Source organism: Anopheles arabiensis, chromosome 2, assembly GCF_016920715.1.
Source record: "Anopheles arabiensis isolate DONGOLA chromosome 2, AaraD3, whole genome shotgun sequence".
NCBI classification, from domain to species: domain Eukaryota; kingdom Metazoa; phylum Arthropoda; class Insecta; order Diptera; family Culicidae; genus Anopheles; species Anopheles arabiensis.
In genome coordinates, this window is record NC_053517.1 from 52,182,106 (window position 1) to 52,204,818 (window position 22,713).

General features: G+C 42.7%; 2 protein-coding genes and 1 non-coding gene across 3 annotated transcripts; all 3 read left to right on the forward strand.

Annotated features, from left to right (window-relative positions):
- The first annotated feature begins 1,827 nt into the window (after positions 1-1,827).
- Positions 1,828-6,008, forward strand: LOC120908391 (casein kinase 1-like protein HD16). Its single transcript, XM_040319341.1, has 2 exons — positions 1,828-2,405; positions 5,540-6,008. The coding sequence occupies exons 1-2, from the start codon at positions 1,828-1,830 to the stop codon at positions 6,006-6,008; spliced, it is 1,047 nt and encodes a 348-aa protein (XP_040175275.1).
- Positions 6,009-18,993: 12,985 nt separating this feature from the next.
- LOC120899243 lies at positions 18,994-19,049 on the forward strand. The gene has a single exon (XR_005739046.1). It is a non-coding gene; the product is annotated as a U6atac minor spliceosomal RNA (small nuclear RNA).
- A 249-nt stretch (positions 19,050-19,298) lies between these two features.
- LOC120908399 (casein kinase I-like) lies at positions 19,299-22,107 on the forward strand. Its single transcript, XM_040319354.1, has 2 exons — positions 19,299-19,376; positions 21,793-22,107. Exons 1-2 carry the CDS (start codon positions 19,299-19,301, stop codon positions 22,105-22,107), a joined length of 393 nt encoding a protein of 130 aa, XP_040175288.1.
- Positions 22,108-22,713: the final 606 nt, after the last annotated feature.

Genomic DNA, 22,713 nt, shown 5'->3' on the forward strand with positions numbered 1-22,713 from the left:
TCTGTTTTTTGAAGAAATACTCAAGATACGGTTCTATTAATAAAAAAAATTGTCGAAAGCATTTTTGTGAAGCATGACGAATCCGAGACAAGCAAGAGCATCATTTTCTCTGCCTTTGCGGGAAATACTTCGAGGATCGGAAAGCTACAGCTCTTGGTCTTTCGCCACCAAGATGGTCCTGATTAAGGAGAAGACCTGGTGCGCAGTGAAGGAGTTAGCTGAAGGTGAACCGGCAGTGAGCGAAGAAATATCCCAGCAAGCATTGGCTACAATATGTCTCAGCATTGATTCAAGCATATACGGACTGGTGCGGGATGCTAAAAATGCGAAAGAGGCGTGGGACAATCTTCGGAACACGTACGAGCATAGTGGATCAACCAGGAAGATTGGTCTACTGCGACGGTTCACAGGTATTCGTTTGGTTGGAGCTGAACGTGATGAAGACATCATTTGTCAGACGACTCAGAAGTATGTGAATGAGTTGTTCACGACGAGTCATCAGATGGCAGAAGTTGGATTTAAGGTCGATGACGCTTGGTTGGCCAGTTTGCTCATGAAAGGCTTGCCAAAGCAATATGATCCTATGATCCTTGACCTGGAGTCATCCGGAATCAAGCTGACTGCGGATAAAGTGAAAGCGAAAATCTTGCAAGATGTGAAAGTTTCGAGCGAAAAGCAGGCTGTGGAAGCATTCCTGAGCAACTCGAAATCGACGATGAAGAAGCGTAGCGATAAATCTAAATCTAGTATTCAGTGCTACCTATGCAAGAAAATGGGCCACTATGCATCTCAGTGTTCGAGTCAATCATCTGACAAGTAGAAAGAAGAGAAGCACAGCAGCAGTGGTAATGCTGCATTTTTCGTAGCTTTTAATGCATGTCAGTCGCCTGCAGCAGCGGAGGAAGAATGGATTTTTGATTCTGGCGCGACGTCTCATTTGTGCCGAAATAGCAACTTGATGGTTGATGCAGAGAATGTTTCATCAAGCATCAACGTAGCCAACAACACTGCTGTTCCAGTGGTTGCTAAAGGTTAGGTGAAAGTATCGGCAGATGTTGGAAGGTCAACGTGTGAAATTTCGATGAACGATGTCCTGTTTGTACCGGAATTTGCAGTGAATCTTTTATCCGTTAGCAAGATGTGTCAGAAGTGCTACACAATGACGTTCCGAAAACAGACGTGTAAGGTGGTCAGTCCAACTAACGAAGTGCTTGTGATCGGTCAAGAATCTGGCGGTTTGTACAGATTGAAAAGAGCAACCGGATCATCGGTGAACATGGGCAGCCGGATGGTTGACAGCTTTCAACTTTGGCATCGTAGGCTGTGTCACATGTCTGTTGGATGCATGAAACGGCTTGGTAATATGGCAAGCGGTGTTGAATTTAACATGACGGATGGAATACAGTGAGTACCATGTATACAAGGTAAGCACTATCGTCAACCGTTTCATTCCAAGGGACAACGTATGAACCGTGTGTTGGAGCTGATTCATTCCGACTTGTGTGGACCCATGGAGATAGTATCGATAGGAGGAAGTCGATATATTCTCACTTTGACGACTCGAGCAGAAAGGCGTTTGTTTACTTTCTAAATACCAAAACTGAAGTTTTAGAAGCATTTCAACATTTTAAGAGCTTTGCCGAGAATCAGACGGGTGAGAAAATTAAGCGTCTCAGATCAGACAATGGGAAGGAATATATGAATCGTGAAATGAAGCAATTCCTTTGTCGGTCCGGTATTCATCACGAGACATCCGCTCTATACATTCCGTAGCAGAATGGATTAGCGGAACGTATGAATAGGACAATTGAAGAAAAGGCGAGGAGTATGCTGTGTGATGCCAATCTGCCGAAGGGTTTTTGGGCTGAAGCAGTTGCGACGGCATCATATGTGATCAACCGATCACCAACTATCGGACTGCAAATGACACCTGAAGAAGCCTTTACTGGTAAAAGACCGAATTTGGCGCATCTTCGTATGTTTGGAGCCAAGGTGATGTGTCATGTTCCAAAAGAGAAGAGACAGAAATGGGATGCCAAATCCGAGCATGGAATTTTCATGGGATACAGCAGCAGTTTCAAGGCGTATCGAGTTTACAACTCGAAGACGAAGAAAATCATCGTCAGTCGGGATGACATATTCCTGGACGAGTGTGCAACGAATCGAGCTCCTGAGGTGGGAGAATCATCGTCTGAAGTTGATCTTGGAGAATTGTATGTACAGCCTGTCATACAGCATCAAGAAGATGAACGTTTGGAGTCAATTGAAGACCGAAATGATATTGACGACGATGACGGCGATTCAGAGTACGATGATGCTAATGGCGATGAAGCTGCAGCTGTTCAACATCATCAACCGATCGAGCAGCTTGCCGCGCTCCCTCCACAATTAGAGGACCCACATAAGTTGGTAAGGCGCAGTGTGAGGGAGCGCATTACCCGAGGGAAATACCAGGATTTCGTAATGAATTGCAGTGCCGCGGTTAAAAGTTCTTCACAGTTTTCAGATAGGATGCGAGATTTTGGTGAATCCTGCACCGTAGTTTCGGTGATCGCTGATGAACCTAGTACGTATCGAGAAGCTGTTTCCAATGAAGATAGCAACCGTTGGAAGAATGCTACGAAATCAGAATTTGATGCCTTGCAAGAAAATCGAACATGGGACCTGACGAGTTTGCCTGCTGGTCGTAAAGCCTTACGATCGAAGTGGGCGTATACGGTGAAAACTAAGGTTAGTTATGTTTTATAAGTTTTAAGGCCAGGTTAGTTATAAAGAGCTTCTCTCAAGACAAAGGTGTCGATTACAACGAGACATATGCACCTGTTGTTTGATTGGCTACCGTGCGATATTTAATGTCCTTGGCTGTCAAAATGGAGCTGAAGATACTGCAGATGGACGCAGTGACAGCGTTCCTCCAAGGAGATCTGGAGGAAGAGGAAATATACATGGAGCATCCAGAAGGGTTCGTGAGTAAATAAGCACCACACAAGGTCTGTTAACTGAACCAAGCGCTATATGGACTGAAGCAAGCTAGTAGAGTATGAAACTAGATGCTGAGCTGAAACGCATTGGGTTTAAGCAGTCCATTTACGATACTTGCGTGTACTATGAGATTAATGATAGAAGCGTTCTTATAGTAGCAGTTTACGTAGATGATTTGTTGATCTTCTCGAACAGTGATAGCTGGGAGAAGAATTAAAAGAAACAGCTGACGAAGCTGTTAAAATGAAGGACTTGGGTCTCGCTAACAATGTTCTTGGAATACGAGTGACCAGAGCTATGATGGCGTAGTAATGTTGGACTAAGAACAGTACATATATTCACTTTTGAATTGTTATGGTGTAACACAGGGGTCTCCAAACTACGGCCCGCGGGCCGCATGCGGCCCTCAAGAGCTTATAATGCGGCCCACGATGACTTTGCCAGAGTTAATATAAATATTTCGTTGTTATGACTTATTCAAATAAAAATGTATTTTTTACTACATTGTTAGACAAAAATCAAGCTTTAGTAACACAAAACTGTACAAGTATCGTTAGTATTTTGTTGTAAAAACGAGATTAAAACGTTCACTCATCATTTAAAGGTAGCGTCAAATGGCCCTCAACATAGTCATTTTTGAAGCAATGTGGCCCGCGAGCTGAAAAGTTTGGAGGCCCCTGGTGTAGCAGATTGCAACACTATGCGTATGCCAGCGGATCCAGGACAGAAACTGTCCAAGCAGATGAGTCCATAGACAGAAGAAGAGCTCAAGCAGATGGAAAATGTACCATAGCGCGAACTAATAGGTGGCTTGCTGTACTTGGCTCAAGGAACTAGACCAGATATAAGTTTTGCTGTGAATGCTGTGAGTCACTACTGCAATGATCCTGGAAAAGCCCATTGGATTGCAGCGAAACGAATTCTTCGTTATTTAAAAGGAACGAAAGCCATGAAGCTTATGTACAACAGTACAAGCGATGGAAATTTCGAAGGTTTTTGTGATGCAGATTGGGGCAATGACACAGATAACCGTCATTCTATCACTGGTTATGTGATGAAACAGTCTGGAGGTCCAGTTACCTGGAATTGCCGTAAACAATCAACTGTAGCACTTTCAACGACGGAAGCCGAATACATGGCAGTTTCAGAAGTTACTCAGGAAGCTGTTTGGTGGAAAGGATTTCGACAAGAACTGTTGGGATGTATAGAGCCAGTGACGATTTATTGTGATAATCGGAGTGTTATCTATCTGGCAGAAAAGCAAATTGGTTACTCATCCAGAAGTAAACATATCGATATAAGACACCATTTCGTCAGGCAGAGCATTGCAAGAAATTTAATTCAGCTGAAACATGTTTGCTCTAAAAATTAAGAAGCAGACTTGCTAACTAAGATGCTTCCTGTAAGCAAGTTTGAAACTGATCGAGAGGCGCTTGGAATTAAGCCAATTCTCGATTAAGGGGGGATGTTAGAATAGTAACCCTCGAATTGGAGTAGCCTTTGGTTATGTGTTAATAAATGTTCATTCTGTGTTACACCTCCAAACCTTACAGACGTAATATTCAATAGTTATACAAAATATCGGCATACTATAATCATTCACTGTGGTTATAAGTTTCTATCTGAAATAAATTCATTCTGTTCCTAACCATACAATAAGCTGGTTGTTTGCACTACTGCCAATAGACATCGATGATCCAGTTCCGACTCCGATAATAGTGCATGAAGACAATCAGAGTTGCATAGCAATGCTGAAATCTGTCAGTGGTAGTAACAGGACGAAGCACATCGACACCAGATACAATTTTGTTGAGGAGTCAGTGCAAAATGGTGTAATGGACATTCACTATTGTCCCAGCGAATAAATGATAGTGGATGTTTTACCAAAACCGTTAGCTTGCGTTAAGATGGTGCAGATGCGCCTACGACTTGGTTTAGAGCCAGCCGAGATTGAGGGGGAGTGTTGTGATCATAGCAACCACGCTAGCTTGAACGGAGTGTAGTAGGCTTTAGTTAACTTAGAGAATAAATCAGTCGGTATTTTCCACTCGTTAAAACTAGTAGCTTCCAACAATTACAGCAGCATCTTTTGAGTAGAAGCGCTTGTCATAATTAAAGCAACAGCAAAAGCAACAATTTCCACCAAACCTAACGTTATTTTTACAGATAGCGCTAGTATATTGGCAGCGCTGGAGCGAGGGAATTCTAAAGACCCGTTTTTAAGATCCTGGAAAAGCTTCCAGCCTCTACAAGAACAACCTATGTTGAATTCGAAGCCATTGAGAAATAAAAGGGAATGAAGACGCATACACGGCAGCAAATGATGGACGCAAACGGAACCATAGTCAAGAAAACGCTTTATCGAGAAAGAACGTGGTAAGTTGGACAGAGAATACCATCTATCAGACCTGGCAAAATGAATGGTTGAACTTTAAACAAACTTAGGGTAAAAAGTACTAATATTCCAGGATGCATCCAGTTATATCCTCACTACGTGTAAACGCAAGGTGGCGTGCTTTTTCTCGCTCTCACTTTTAACGGTTTTTTTGTGTGTTAGGATTCAAGGCAAATTCGATACTGGTGGCTGCGGTACGGTGTTGATGGGCAGCCATGCTCGCTCCAAACAAGCGGTGGTCATTAAAATAGCCAACGACGAGGTGGAGAAGCTCCTGCTCGCCACGGAGCGCCGGATCTATGCGCGGCTCCCGAAGGCCCGTGGATGGCCCAGGCTCATCGACGCCGGTACGTATCGCAAACGCGATGTGCTGGTTTTGGTACGCCTGGGGCCATCACTGCAGGAGTTATTGGACTTGTGCGGAGGACGCTTCGGTCTGAAGACGGTTTCGCAGCTTGCGCTGCAACTGCTCGCCAGGCCGGAAACGTTCCATGAGCTGGGGTACGTTCACTGCGACATGAAGCCGGACAATGTCCTGCTCGGCCGCGGAACGACCCGCAAGACGCTCCACTTGATCGACTTCGATCTTACCGAGCCGTATCGGCACCCACGCACGGGGGGGAACACATAGCGGAGGATGCGTTTTTCCCGTTCGCCGAAATGATCGAATTTGCACCAGTGTTCGCTCATCTGCTGTATACACAGTGTTTGCGCCTATGAGTAGGCAATCCGCTAGACGGATCTAAAATATGTATATATTGGTGACAGACTTAGGATTAGAATAGGATTAAGGTGTTAGTGAATTGTAAATATGTATAATAAATTAGTCTTAACGTAACCACCGCGATGTTTAGAAGTGAACCGATCGATCCGAAAGTGAATTGGTTGTGAGCTAGAGAACACACCGTGCAGGCGAGATGACATTTTGTCACTCGCCTACATGCTTTGTGTTTTTGCTCCGCGGTGGCCTACCGTGGTATGGTACCGAGGAGCGAATTGATCCGGGCGAGGCACTGCGTCTGAAGTTGAAGACTACGCCCAGCGAGCTGTGCAGAATACTGCTGGCTGAGTTTCAGCGGTTGACCGAGTACGCGTTGCAGATGGAATTCTGCGACGCACCGGACTATAGCGAGCTGAAGCGTTCCGGAATCTGCTGCGCAAACATTCCATGCAGCACGATTTGCATTTTGATTGGAACCGTTTTGATTGCTAAAGCAGCACCTAATTTCTTTTCTTCTCTCTCTCTCTCTCTCTCGCCAAATCCGATCCTCTGCCTCCTCGTGGCGCCACTGGATGTTGGCCTGTGGTGTTGTCAGACTCACCAGCGGCCTAACCAAGCCTAACCTAACCTCGGTCAGGAGGACGCCAAGCGTTTATTAAACTGAACTACGCATACACTTGATGGAAGACGCTCTCTAGCTGCGGTTGTGAGTGGTCGTGTAGATCTCGCGCGATTGATCGTTTGCTCAATTGATCAGTGAAGCGTTTTGTGCGTGTGTGTGTGTACGTAAGTGCAGCGCGTTGGAGGAATCACCGATGTCAATAGATCCGGCTTTTGGCCGTGATCGCAAACGCCCTGCGGAGTGTGCGTATATTCAGGGAAATGTTACGAAGAAGAAGGCTTCGCCGAAATTGGTAGTGGTTCCACCAAGTGATGGTTCTGGTGCAAGTAATGACGTCACACCGGCGACAGCATCTGCGAATGCGGTGAAGAAGGAGAGAATTCCTCCTTTAATCGTAAAGGATCTCCTCGAAGAGGAATTTGCAGAGTTTAACGCTCTCGCAAACACGGGCAAACTTGATGCCAGTTTCAACTTCCTGAAGGGAAACTACACGAAAATCTCGTGCAATACGCGCGATGGTTTTGAAGCCGTGGTTGGTCGTTTGAACCAACTAAAACGCGAGTTTTACTCGCACGATTTCCCTGGAGACAAACCTTTCCAGGTGATATTGAAGGGATTGCGTTTCGGCACCCCAGAAGCAGTGGAGAAATGGCTAGTGACAACTGAACTTCCACGACCAAGTTCAATCCGTTTGATGGAAAGCAATGTGGCCGCCAAAGCTTCGTTCAAAAATTTCGTGGTCGCTTTCAATAAAGGCCAAACCACACTTGAACAGCTACAAAAAGTTAAACGAATCCAATCGGTTAACGTACGCTGGGAAAGATACTTCCCGGTACGTGATGAAGTGACACAGTGTAAAAACTGCTTTCGCTTCGGTCATGGGCAAAATCATTGCTCTATGAAAACACGCTGTATGAAGTGTGGAGGAGAACATCATGCTAAACAGTGCTTTGTTGAGCTGGAAAACAAAAGGCGATGTGCCAATTGTGAGGGCGACCACAGTCCCTTGAACCATAACTGCCCAGCTCGTCGTGACTTCCTAGAAAAGCGTGACGGGAAATACCATCAAAACGCAGCAACGCGCTATAATCTAGCACCACCACCCGCTGAATCCGCCTGGAATTCCAGACTCAGCTGGATTCCACCTCCCTCCAAGACAGCAGTCACGCCTGTGATACCACAACAAAAGTTGCCATCAACTAACTTACAACAGGAACAACCTTCACAGGTACCACAGACATCACTAGGTCAACAACACGAGACACAACAACAGCGGCAGTCGCTTACACAACTCCATTATCATCCGTTGCAACAGGAGCTTGAACACATGCAACAGCAGATGAACATGATGCAGCAGCAAATCATGCAACAGCAGAAAATAATAGAAAAACTTGTATCAAATCTGCAACCACAACCCAGTCAGCAAACACAGGTCCAGCCTCAACAACAACAGCTGCCAACAGAATACTGTCAGGCGCAATCACGGCAGCATCAACAACCACAGCAGAATCAGCAACAAGCTGTTGCCAATGCCTCGAAGAAGGCAATGGAAGTGCAGAAGAAGGCAATGGAAGTGCAGAAAACGCCAGCACCATCCTCATCCAAACAACCGGCTCAGGATAAACTTGAGCGTTTGAGAGCCCAGCTTGCGCTAGAGGAGTTTTCTCCAGACATGGCGCTGTTCACTTCCATCACTCGACTGTGGAACCGCTTTCATAGCGAGATGAAAGATCTCCCTCGCGACCAGCAAGTCACCATGCTGGTCCAACAGATAATGGATGAGCTTCCTCATGGCTATTAAAGCTGCCACTTGGAATGCACACTCAATTTTTTCCAAAAACTGGAGTTCATCAACTTCCTTCAAAAGGAAGCAATAGACATTATCGCCATCAGTGAAACTCATCTACGATCTCACCAAAGTTTCAACCTACCAAACCACAGTTTCATAAGACTCGATCGAGACACACATGGAGGAATAGGTATAGCTGTCCATCACAAGCTCAAATACCGAATCCTCTCCCTACCCAATACCCGATTCATCGAAGCGGCTGGAATAGAAGTCTTAACTGGAAGTGGTTCATTTAAGTTTTTTGCTGTTTACTGTCCCAAACAAGCAGCATACTCGAACGGCACTGCCAACTTGCTCAGGCAAGACCTGACGACCCTTGTCAGAACAAGAGGAGATTTCCTGATCGCAGGAGACCTGAATGCGAAACATCAATCTTGGGGTAACCAGCGTTGCAACAAGAATGGGCAGATACTGTTCGAAGCGATGCAATCGGGCTCCTTCACAGTAGTGCACCCAAGACAGCACACATTCTTCAATGGTAGAAGTTCGTCCTTAATTGACTTCTTCCTTACCAACATGCAAGAGAAAATCAACGAGCCCATCGCAACAACTGCTCTGACATCGGATCACCTGCCGGTTGTCGTGACCATCAGTGACAACATACAAGAGACGTGGCGTAGAAGGAAGAACTTCCGCGAAACTGACTGGCGTTTGTTTGACGCTACTCTTAACGAGAATCTGACCCCGGATGTCCCCCTGAACTCTTCAGATGATATTGATGCTGCGTTGAGAGGGCTTAACACTGCCATCGAAGAAGCGGTCCACCGTGCAGTTCCAGTTGTTGAGCTTCGGTCTCATTTGCTGAAGCTAGATGCTGACACCATCCGGCTCATCTCCTACAAAAATCTGGTAAGAAAACGATATCAACGATCGAGGGATAGAAGTCTTTACAGAGAATTTCGAAATCTTGCCAAGTTAGTTCAAACCAAGTTAGAAGTTTTCAGAAACCAACATTCAGAGACAGGCTTCGAGTCATGCCTAAAGCGTCGCACCCCTTCTGGAAGGTGACAAAAATATTAAGATCAAGGCCAAAACCCATTCCTCCTCTTAAAGACAATGATATAGTGCTTTTCACCCCAGAAGAAAAAGTAGAGGGCTTAGCAGAGCAATTCACGTCAGCTCACAGGTTAGCTGAGAACATGGAAAGTTCCTTTGAAGGCATTGTTAGACAATCCATTCTTAATCTAACACAAACAACCATCACCTTGCCAGATGAGGCCAGAATAACATGTAACGAAATCAAAGATCTTATCTCCATCTGCCCAAATTTTAAAGCACCAGGATTTGACCAACAATTCAACATCTTGCATAAGCATTTAAGTGAAAGTGCTCTGCTGCTGGTCACCAACATTTTAAATAAATGTTTAGAACTTTGCTACTTTCCAAAGGACTGGAAGATAGCCAAAGTTGTTGCCATTCCCAAACCGGGAAAAGACCCTTGCTTGGTTACAAGCTACAGAGGATATCACTTCTGAGTGCGCTGAGTAAAATATTCGAGAAAGTGATTTACCGCAGAATGCTAGAGTATTGTGAGGAATCTAACGCTTTAGCTGACGTGCAATTTGGATTCAGGAGAGGTCATTCCACGGCTCATCAGCTACAACGTGTAGTTAATATTGTTAACAACGCCAAGACCAGAGGTATGTCCACAGCGATGGCACTGCTTGACGTAGAAAAAGCGTTTGATAACGTTTGGCATGATGGCCTTGTTTTTAAACTGCTTCGACTACAATTGCCATCCTATCTAGTTAAGTTGATTGCCAGCTACCTTTCTCAGAGAACTTCCAAAGTAGTTATTGGAAATATTGTCTCTTCCACATATTCCAATTGTGCCGGCGTTCCACAGGGAAGTGTGTTGGGTCCGCTACTCTACAATTTGTACACTTCAGACTTACCCACACTAAGGAATCATACCTCCCTTTCCCTGTACGCCGATGACACGGCTATTCTATATAGCAGCAAGAACTACAGCTTTCTCCGTGGTGGGCTTCAAACAGCACTGGATACCTATATCGGGTATCTAAACGATTGGAAAATCAGGGTGAATCCAAGCAAAACCCAAACAATAGTGTTTGCTTACAGGCGAAACATGCCAGATGACGTATTGCGGCGCAGAATAGATCCGATACAAATATCGAATGTAGAAATACCCTGGTGCTCGGTCGTGAGTTATCTTGGTGTGATCATTGACCGATGGCTTCGATTTAAATCCCACATTGACCATATAAGCAACAAAACACTAAGTTACTTGAAGAGTCTCTATCCTTTACTCAAGGGTCGGGACTTTCATTAGGCAACAAGAAATTGGTTTATCAACAAATCATAAAACCAGCCTTATTATATGGTTCACATATTTGGAAAACATGTTCAGCATTTGAGCTGAAGCGTGTACAAATAATACAAAATAAGTTTTTGAAAATCATTCATGGTCTTTCGATGCAATACCACACCATCCAGCTGCATCAGTTGGCCAAAATCCTTACATTAAAGAACAAATAGAGGCAGATTACACAAGACTAAGAACTACATCTCTGGCATCCAGCATGGCCAGCATAAATGGCTTATTCAATTAAACGTTTTTCCTAGGTTAATGTAAACACCATGTGCATATGTAAATAATTGAATTAAAAACCATAGTATTAAGATTAGATCTAGGTTCGCAATGAAGTTCAAATTAGGTTTAATTTGGTAGTATGCGTGTGATATGGGACTATAATTTCCTGAACAATGAGAGCTGGGCTCTGCAGTTATATAATCCATGCGTTAGGATTCAGAAGAAAGACAAATTCGTTTAGGCTCCATTTCAATTGGATTTCTAACATCCAGTTATTGTTTTAAACATGCAAGCAGCAGGAAATCAAAACAATGTAGAATCTATTCTCTACGACACCATATATATTCAATCTTTTGTATGAAATAAAAGAAGTTGCTAATTTTTCTTTAAAAAAAAAATACACTTGATGCTATCGGGGTTGAAGGGAAATAAATGTGTATTTATTGTATTTTAGTGTAAGATTGAAAACATGTAACAATACACGTGTAGCAGTGCAATCAATTCAAATGTACAACTTCAAATATAAAACGCTTAGTTTTCGAGTGTGCAATGATTGCGATTTTCCATTCTTTCTCGCCGGATAGCATCAACTTCAAGGTACATTGTGGGGATGTTTTCCACTGCAGAAGCATACACGAATACAAATTTCGATAGCGCTTGACTTGCTTTGCAAAAATGCACCATAATGCAATGCTCTGACGGGTACCGTTTGGACGATATTAACGGACAAAGAGAGCGGAAATGACGAATCTACCAAAAATCGGGATTCAAGTCCTTCAACAGGACGCGCCACGGGCTGTCATTTGAAAACGGCCCCCGGAAAATGAACGAAATTTTGGTATGTGATTTTCATTAATAAACGTTCTGAACCGGGATGGAAAAAGCCATCGAAAACTTCAAATAAGAACGGCATTTGAATTCGCGTCTCAAAAGATTTTCATTCGTGTTTTTCGCCCATAACTCGGAGGTAGCAGGTCGGAGGGGATGAAGATATGAGGGAGGAAGTTGTATTCTCGAGGACCCTACCTACTACCGCTACTCCCGATATTTTTAGCTAGGACCAACGGTTCTCAACTTATTCGCGAAAAGCCGGCAATAAAGCCAACAACAGCATTGGCATCAGCACCAACCACATCACAAGGCAGCAATCAGGAGCAGTTGGAAGCTAGCAAGGTATATTATCGAACAGTTTTGACTTAAGGAATATTTCCCGGGCATTGCAAGAAGGAGTAAATGGTTCAAAGAAGTCGATGATTTGAAGACAGGATATCTTGTGATCATAATAAGCAATACACCAAAAGACTAATGCATCATGGGGAGCATAGAAAAGGTTCAGCCAGAGAAAGATGCGGGAGTTAGTGAGGCTTTAGTGCGTACGTCGAACGGATTACAACGACGATCAACGAGACGGCTTACTGTTTTGGACGTCTTGCAGGGAAGTGAACCCAACCAATGAAAACTCCTTCGCGGATGAAAACTATGAAAATAGAGTGAATTTACGGGTGGCGGTATTTTACGACGAAACTGTTCTAGCTCCCTGAAATACGCACCGGCAACACTGGCCGGGCGAAAATAGATTAGGCGAAATCTGCCGAACGTCAGGGAAACGGCGAAAGGGTCAGAACAGAAACGACCAGCAGGCAAGCGACACCGAACACGAGTGTGACAGAAAGCAGAAGGATCTAAATGAAGAAATGGTTATAACGGACGAGAAAAGTAAGTGAAGTGAAGCGAGTGAAAATAGAGCATTTGTTAATTTTCATTAATAAAGTTTCAGAACCGTTTTCCAAGGCGGTTACTGAAAATCCATCTCTACAGTAAGGTTTTTTTGCATGTACCAAAAACAAATTTGGTTTGAATTCAAATCCACGTTTGGTCTTATTACAGGTCATTTATTACAGGTTTATTACAGGTTATTACAGGGTTATTACAGGTTATTACAGGTCATTACTTGAAAAGAAACTAACTTATAACAATGAAAACTATCTCAGGAAAGAAATAAGGAAAAGTCTTGCACTTTTGTTTCGCATATGTGCAGCACAAGAACGAAAGGTCCTGTGAAGGGTGTTTTGTGTATATCAATTGAATATGCTGTACAGCATGTATCAGAAAGTGGAAGCTTCTGATTCTTTTGCCTATAGTTGAGACTTAGCAAACTAACTGGTGAAAACTGCGAAATGAATGAAGATCAATATCAAGAACAAGATGATTAAGCTGTAAGTTTCAATTCCTGTGATGAAAAAACATTGCTTCTCTCGAAATTGCTAAGGCTAGTAAAACATAATTTGATACAGCAAAAAAAAACTCAAAAAGTGAAGGAACAAGAAATTAAAACAGAAGAACTAGCTCTTAAATAAGGGAGAACACTCATTTCAATGAAAAATTGCGAATTCAAATTTCACTACGAATCTACAACTTTTTGGTCATATTATAGAGGCAACGAATGAGAAACTGAATCTTACAGTGAAATTGGATACTTGTTGAGCTAAAATGTAGATAAAAGAGTCAAGCATGAAATCCCAGATTGGATCTTAATGTTGCTGGCAATATATGAATAATGACATAAATTATTTTTTCAATACGTAGCTTGTGAAAAAGTTGGTAATTGCGAGACATTTTGGTACGTTAGCATTCGAACAATCCTAGCAACTGATATAGAAACTCAATACATGTCTGAAAAATTTCAGCCATTTTTTAAATCTTATAGAATAACGCATAACACTGGACCGTATTTTCACGCGAACGAATGCAAAGACACAATGATATGTGCAAATAATAAAAAAAAAGAAATGCCATGCCACCAATAGAAATTTCAACAAAAGTTTCATAAAATATTATTACCGTACTGGAAACCAATTCATCCAAGCACAGGAATAAGCCATTCGCAGTTAATACTCAATCATAAACTTCCGAGAAAGTTCATTTCATTAACTCCCAGAGGTTTTGAGCCCAGACCAACGCAGATTAATTGGACTAAAGCCAAACGAGCGTTGCGCTACTTAAAAGACACCGCAGTGTTGAAGCTGAAGCTAGGAGGAGTGGGCTATCTCGAAGGTTTCGCCGACGTCTACTGAGCTGGCGTTCGGTCGGACAGAATGTCAAATTCCGGATGTCATTCAAGCTTAGCAGAGGAGCAATCACTTGTAAAGCGAGGAAACAGAACTGTGTAACGTTGTCCACTGTCCGAGCGGAATGTATCGCGCTCGCAGAAGCAAGCAAGGAACTGTTGTGGCTGCTGAAGCTTATCACAATTTTGTTCAAGATTTGGTCAGGTCTGGAGTGTAAGATGTCAAGTACTGTCCGACAGAGGACATTATGACGAATCTCTGACGACTTTAACTCAGATTAAAATACAAAAAAATGAGGGAGAAGATTAACTTACAAAGCGCTTCATACTTCATGCAAAGCAGTTTTGAAAAAAAAAATCCTGAGCGGTTAAGCGATTTCCTTAGATCAGTGTTTTCCAACCTTATTAGGACCACGTACCAACATGTTGTGTGTGATCCTAAAAAAAATAAAAATGTGAAAATACATTTGCTGTGGCCCACATATAATGGGAGTATACATGTTGCGCTGCGATCACATCGAAGATGGCTGTTTAAATGTATAGTTTTAACAATTTTTATGTTGTTCTTAGCAGGCTAAGATAATTTGTAACTTAGAGTATAAAAGGAGGATATTATTATAATAAATCAGTCTTACACCAGCATTTGATGAGTGCGTTTCTTTGTTTCATGCTAAGATTCTCCCGGGTGAAGGTTTGGCGAATACGATTGCCTTCTCAACAACACTTTCCGAAATCAGTAGCGGCGCTACCACGGAATAGATCTTCCAATTCACATTGGAAAAGAGGAAACTAGCCTGGTCGGCCAATATTGAAAGTAGTTTGGTGAAGGAGAGTTCAACCGTTCACGCTCCCGAACCCCTTTGCCCGTACCTTCTGTTCCGTGGCAGCAGACGGTTTACCAAGCACTCCAGAACGACTGACACCTTCGCGGTCGGCTTGGCCGTCGGGCACAGAACAATACATTTTGTAGACTTAGTTCAAAGCAAAGGGAAACAAATTTAATAACATGCATTAGCATTATAATAAGCTTTTCTTAAAAATAAAATAATATCTTTCGCGGACCACTTCTGTGAACGCCACGGTCCACAAGTGGTCCGCGGACCACAGGTTGGAGACCACCGCCCTAGATGCTTGCAAAAGTCTCATGTTTTACTTTTTTTTATCTCTATGTTCTTGAATTCGTTTACTTATAATTATACTTAAATTAAGCTAGGATACCCAATTTAGCCTTAAAAAAACTCTATAACAACGTTATATATTTCCCCTAAAGATTCGAAACATTCAATCTGATGGAAAAAGTATTTCTATTATTTGGAACTCTGTAAAAAAACCTATACACATTTGTAATAAACTAGGCTTTAAGGCATTGGTCTCAAACGGTTCTATCTTGCGATAGATCTTGGCAGTGAAAGTAGTTAATTTGATATCTTGGAATTAGCATTACAACATTTAAAAATTTCATTTTTGTGGGTTCAGTTGATTTTCATTCTAGTTCAAACAAGTGATACCTTCATGTACTACCAAAACAAAAAATTACAATAAAATTCGCGGTCATTTCATTATTTTCTAGACAACTGAGCACTCTAATTCACTCGTTGTCGTTGAGGGGGCTATCGATCGGTTTAAATGATTGATAGAATTGTCCCATTACGTTTCCAATATGTAATCAAACAAGTTATACATCCAAATATCCTCAGGCTGTGCAGTTTGTGTCATAACGCAATGATCTAAAGTAAAACCGTGCTGTCTTTACCCTATTTTTTCTCTCTTTTTCGCTCTCTGTTACTGTCTTTGTTCTGCTTCTTTCTTTTGTCTATTAATCACTTAGAATCCGAAGCCCTTAGAATCACTTTGAAATACTTAGAATCGTGAAAATTGTATCATTAATTTTTATCAATGTAACAAAGATCAATATCTAAAAACGTTTTGAAAATCCATTGTTATTGGTGTTATTGTGTTATAAGCAATAATGTAGATTTTTCACATCACGAAAACCGAATTAAAGTATGTTGGTGTAGCACATGTGTAGTATGATCGATACAATATGAAACTGTCACTGCATACAGATGCATACTGTATACATATTTCGAAATATATTGGTACTACCTAACAGGTCACTGATGTGAATTAAATATACCGTTTGTCAACTAGTATGAATTCGACATGTGGTTTTCCTAGCCCGTAACCAGTTCCCTTTAGAGAATAGATTATTTTAGATTTGCACAATCCTGTGCGTGGTTGCAGCAAGTCCGGATGGCATTCGACCAGCTTAATGAGAGCCAGCGCGTGAATCCAATAGTTGATCCGACTAACCCCATGATTTGAGACTCCACTCATGCAATAATGCCACCACGAAGATTTTGACCCATGATTGTGCATATGATTGTTCGATTTTATCGTAACTAGCACATTATGGTCGGGCAACGTGAGGCTGCGTAAAGAACACTTATGGGTCACTAGTGCGGCACTTATGGAAACACTTCATGGGCACTTATGGAAACACTTTCGGGACTCTTTACAGCAATTCTGTAGTCGCGCTATACAAGTAGACGACTGTCACACATACACTTGTTGACGGATGGCGGACGAAATACACAAAAAGACTCAACAGCTGACCATAGTTTGCAGAAAAGTTTTATGTCCACGCATTGTGCGTGTGCGTAAAAGCACCACTCTGGGATGTAGTAGACAATTTATTGTAAACCACCATACAAAACAGAACTACACTCAACGTTAATATATATTACTCGGATAAATGATTAGTTTGAGTCTTTTTTTTAATAGCATATCCAACAGAGTTTAGCTTCTATCAGAGTGTTTAGGATTGCACAAAGTTTAGATATTGATATCAATGTATTACAGAAAATATTCACCATACAGATGAAATGCAAATTATCTTAAGCACAAAGTAAAGAGTTACAAAGAGAGTAACATTGGGGAGATAATTAAAATAGAATAAATAATTACTTTCCTTATCATGCAACGAGAATACATGTCGAGATTGATCATTGATATAGTTTGGCACCACTGTTACTCTCACGGAAGGCTTTATGCCAGTGCAAGGATCATTGGAACTTGAGAGTTTGGATCTTTTGAAAGTCGGCAATTTTACAAGAGATATGACAATGGATCAATCTGAGGCTTGGCCCTCCATATTCTTCGTGCTGATATGTTTCGCGGAAGGCCCTTGAAATAGATTAGAAATCAACTTATACTCCAAGATATAAAACTCATTTATCTAAACCTAGGGAAATTATCTAAATTTGTATTGTGACTTTTTTAAATCTTGCGTTTCTGTGTACTTACAGGAAACATCCGTGTATATTAGAAGAACCGTGCCTAATTATACATGATATATTATATCCTATATAAAATGAAATTTCTCATTTTGAAAAAGCGTTTCAATTTAATAAAGTATACCCCTGCTAGTTTTAATCTTTGCGATGTTGTTCTTCACTATGATATAGACGACAAAAAATGAATATTTACCTCATAGTTTCTCCGTAACTGCTGATAAGGCACGTAAGAAAAAATACCTACAATAAGTGCTTCTTAGCAAACACAAGACTACACGGTAGGAATCGCAAAACAAATCAATTAATCCTATAACAAATTTTACATAAAGGTTCTCATTTTCAATCTCTCACTATAGAGCGTTACTTTTTCACTCTATAGTGAGACGATGTTGGTTAGTGAGTTGATGTTAGGTGCGGATAGCTTGGATGATTTTTGGACCGTGTTGGTTTTCTTGCACACTTCGGTGCACATAGCGATTCATCGATGTAGGCGTTGGACGAAAGACGACAAGGATGTTTTCGTCAAAGAATATCGTCCATTTGTATGCGAAGTTGTGTAATATGTAAAAAGTGATCTAAATAGCAGAAAGATTAAATAAGTACAGGTAAGTTTAAAATTAATTGCAGCAGCTTCCCTGGTATATTGGTACGGGTAACCAGTAGATCGTGCGCCACCGCCAGACTAATTGGCTGCATGGTGTACTGTTGATGTTCGGATTGCTGCAGTACGACACCAAAATATCCAGGACCCTACAGGTTGCAGTCTGATTTAAAATGCTCAATTATCTGCGTCACCTATTAAATCACCTATTATTATACCTATGCCCTTATATTGTATGAGGAAGTGTCCCATAATCCTCTCTTATTGTAGGATGCAAACGTGAAACACGTTTGTGAAGACTTCGACCGGCAAAATATGGACCGGTACTCCGTTGAAGACTCCGAGCAGAATCGGAAGCTGCGAGCTGTCAAGCTCCTCAAAGCTCTGCGAATCATTGATCAGCACCTGCGCGAAATGACGCCGCAGAAGACGCTGACGATCTTTCCGAGGCGCAGTTAACCGACTTTGTGCAAATACGAACAGACCTGCTAAAATCTGCCTTATGCTATCGATATGCGGAGCCTTATGGGAGCACTCTTATGCTATCGATGTGATGAATAACATATTAACAAACCTGACCCGTATGAACAACGAACGGTGTAAGATATAGTTACTGCAGCAGTGGATGGATAGCTACGGTTTGACAGAACAATCTATTCTTGATGAACCTGGTGGCACCGGGTAGCCGTTTCTGCTCAAAACTAATCTTGCGTACACGCGGCGCCAATTGAACATTGCAATAGCAGTGGCTTCGAGTTGAATTGCTGCTCTGCTGCTGACCTGGTGACGTACGCTACACTCTAAATTCAAGCTATCGCTCAACCTGGACGCGAACAGTTCCTGTAACATCCGTGTACAGTCAGCTCAGGTGGAATTGATGCAACAGGCTTCACTGATCGTTTGGTTGTGTCATTTGAAAGTAGAGCAGGTTAGCACTCCCCCTTGACAAGGATGGAACACATACCCTGAGATCAGTGGGCACCACCACTGATCGTATGGAACGAGACATCCATGAGTAGCCGCTATGCTCTTGAAACTCGCGCCCTCGATCACGCCTTGCAGGACGTTATGGGAAATCGGCAAACGTTCGGTGATAAGATGGTGCTGCTATGTGGTGACTTCCGCCAGATACCAACGTCTAGGTTTTGCAGCAGTGTATCCGGCAGAGCATGCTGTGGGGCAAATTTAGGGTATTGCGTTTGCGGCCAAAAATGCGTGTGCAGACAGCCCAGACTGTTCAAGATGCTGAAGAGCGGAAAGAGTTCGCAGAATTGCTGCTCCTCATCGGCGTGAGTTACATATGGCAGCAATGTGAATTTCGCTGAATAAATTATTTATTCCAAGAGATACACCATCCTCAATTTAACTTATAGAATTTTAAATAATAGAAAATTAAGAAATCATAGTTGTGTGTATACTGCAATGTATGATGTAAATACTATACACTGTACCCGGGTCATTTTAACTAGTAAAAACAAATTGGTGTTCAATTGGCGGCTGTAAGTGCAATTTGTTAAAAAAATGATACGTTGCGGAGGGGTGATATATTGTATGGGAGACATGACATGAAGTATAAAAATAAGCAACTGGGTAGACCTTCCGGGCATGGGTAAGGGGGATACGGGGTGCATACAGGGCAAGGATGCAGGATTGGAGTTTGGGGTCGAACTCCCCCTTCAATTCGCAATCCTTCCCCCCCCCCTCTTGCACCCCTGTTGTGGAGCCCTTAGAGGATGAAAGGGGTGAACATGCATTTTTAAGTAAATCGTTTCACGTTTCACATCCAGCAAACGTTTCTCCTTCGGCGCTTAGTTTTTGAGATAATTGTGGTGTTCGAGATTTCCACTGAAACTAGGCGTGTTCGGCGGTTTGATCGAAAACAGTAGTAAATATACACTTCCCGTGCGAACGGAACCGCTAGCACTCGTCATTTGCCCCAAGCATCCTTACCCCGGTTTAGTAGCCATGTCCAAATCTGCAATCGAATGTAGGAACGAACTTCAGTCCGGAATACAAAATTCCCTACAAAACTGGACAACTATAACGGGACATTATATATCACCAGGCAAATGTAAAATATTTCATATTTCTCATAAACGTCACCCAGAAAGACTATCCGCAATCAAATACAACAAAATTGCCATACCAAATGTAAGAAAAGCATCAATAGAAATCATTTCGACTCAAAATTATCATTTGTTGCTCATTGTGCAAATCTTGATGTCGAAGATGTCGACACCAAACAAACTACTAAAAACCGATTGCACCTCTTCAAAATGTAAGGATACGGAAAACATTGTGCTAATCGAGAAGTGCTTACCCAGATTCTAAAAACTTGGGTTGTCCCAAATATCCTTTATGGATTAGAAGAATGGACACTATCATTAACCAACATAAATTCGAAAGTCTCTGGCTCCTCATTACCATACTGCTCTAGAGCATTCTATCAGGGTCTTTATAACCAGTCCTATTCCATCCCTGATTTGAGAAAGCGACCAGCTTCCTTTCTCACATATCATCACACACAGATTGGTTACAGAACCTGGCCATCTTTTGGAGGAAGATATAAAAGCTGAAGCCTTCATTGAAAGAGCCAATACTGCATTCATGGAACTGACGGGAGAACGGTTACTACAAATTGCAGAACAATCACGAAATGGAGAAAGGCTATGGGACCAAAACTGCCCCAAAGTTTATTGGGAAATGCAAAACAAAATCCAGACCGGCATTAGATTAGCTAGCAAAATATTTAAGGAAATGCTAAATATTAGATACCAAAGTCACCATCATATCTACACCGATAGATCCGTCGCCGGAAATGGAGCAGGATGTGGAATCATATCATTAAATGACAGATGTTCAATTAAATTACCGGATTACAGCAGCGTTTTTAGAGCAGAAGCGCTTGCCATAATTAAAGCAACAGCAAAAGCAACAATTTCCACCAAACATATAACATTATATTTACAAATAGCGCTAGTGTATTGGCAGCGCTCGAGCCAAGACATCCTAATTACCCGTATGTTCAGATCCTATGTTGAATTCGAAGCCATGGAGAAAAAAAGGGAATAAAGACGCAGACACGGCAGCAAATGATGGACGCAAACGAAACCATAGTCAAGAAAACGCTTTATCGAGAAAGAACATGGTAAGATTGGCAGAGAATACCATCTATCAGACCTGGCAAAATGAATGGTTGAACTTTAAACAAACTTAGGGTAAAAAGTACTTATATTCCAGGATGCATCCAGTTATATCCTCACTACGTGTAAACGCAAGGTGGCGTGCTTTTTCTCGCTCTCACTTTTAACGGTTTTTTTGTGTGTTTTTGCGAGAAATTGATTCCGCTGTTGTTTCTGGTTACATTTCGCAGGTGGCTAAACGAATCGAAGATGTCGATTAGGGAAGGACATGCGTCCAGTTCGCCAGAGTCCGTGATGATGGTGAATCTCTCCACCTATAGGATTCAAGGCGAATTCGATACTGGTGGCTGCGGTACGGTGTTGGTGGGCAGCCATGCTCGCTCCAAACAAGCGGTGGTCATTAAAATAGCCAACGACGAGGGTGGAGAAGCTCCTGCTCGCCACGGAGCGCCGGATCTATGCGCGGCTCCCGAAGGCCCGTGGATGGCCCAGACTCATCGACGCCGGTACATATCGCAAACGTGACGTGCTGGTTTTGGTACGCCTGGGGCCATCACTGCAGGAGTTATTGGACTTGTGCGGAGGACGCTTCGGTCTGAAGACGGTTTCGCAGCTAGCGCTGCAACTGCTCGCCAGGCCGGAAACGTTCCATGAGCTGGGGTACGTTCACTGCGACATGAAGCCGGACAATGTCCTGCTCGGTCGCGGAACGACCCGCAAGACGCTCCACTTGATCGACTTCGATCTTGCCGAGCCGTATCGGCACCCACGCACGGGGGAACACATAGCGCAGGATGCGTTTTTCCCGTTCGCCGGAATGATCGAATTTGCACCAGTGTTCGCTCATCTGCTGTATACACAGTGTTTGCGCCTATGAGTAGGCAATCCGCTAGACGGATCTAAAATGTGTATATATTGTTGACAGACTTAGGATTAGAATAGGATTAAGGTGTTAGTGAATTGTAAATATGTATAATAAATTAGTCTTAACGTAACCACCGCGATGTTTAGAAGTGAACCGATCGATCCGAAAGTGAATTGGTTGTGAGCTAGAGAACACACCGTGCAGGCGAGATGACATTTTGTCACTCGCCTACATGCTGGTGTTTTTGCTCCGCGGTGGCCTACCGTGGTATTGTATCGAGGAGCGAATTGATCCGGACGAGGCACTGCGTCTGAAGTTGAAGACTACGCCCAGCGAGCTGTGCAGACGACTGCCGGCTGAGTTTCAGCGGTTGACCGAGTACGCGTTGCAGATGGAATTCTGCGACGCACCGGACTATACCGAGCTGAAGCGGATGTTCCGAAATCTGCTGCGCAAACATTCCATGCAGCACGATTTGCATTTTGATTGGAACCGTTTTGGTTGCTAAAGCAGCACCTAATTTCTTTTCTTCTCTCTCTCTTCATTCCAGCTTTCGTAAAGTGACGTAAGTCACCCCAGTAATAGGCGCCGTGAAGGAACAGCCCGATGCTGGGACGG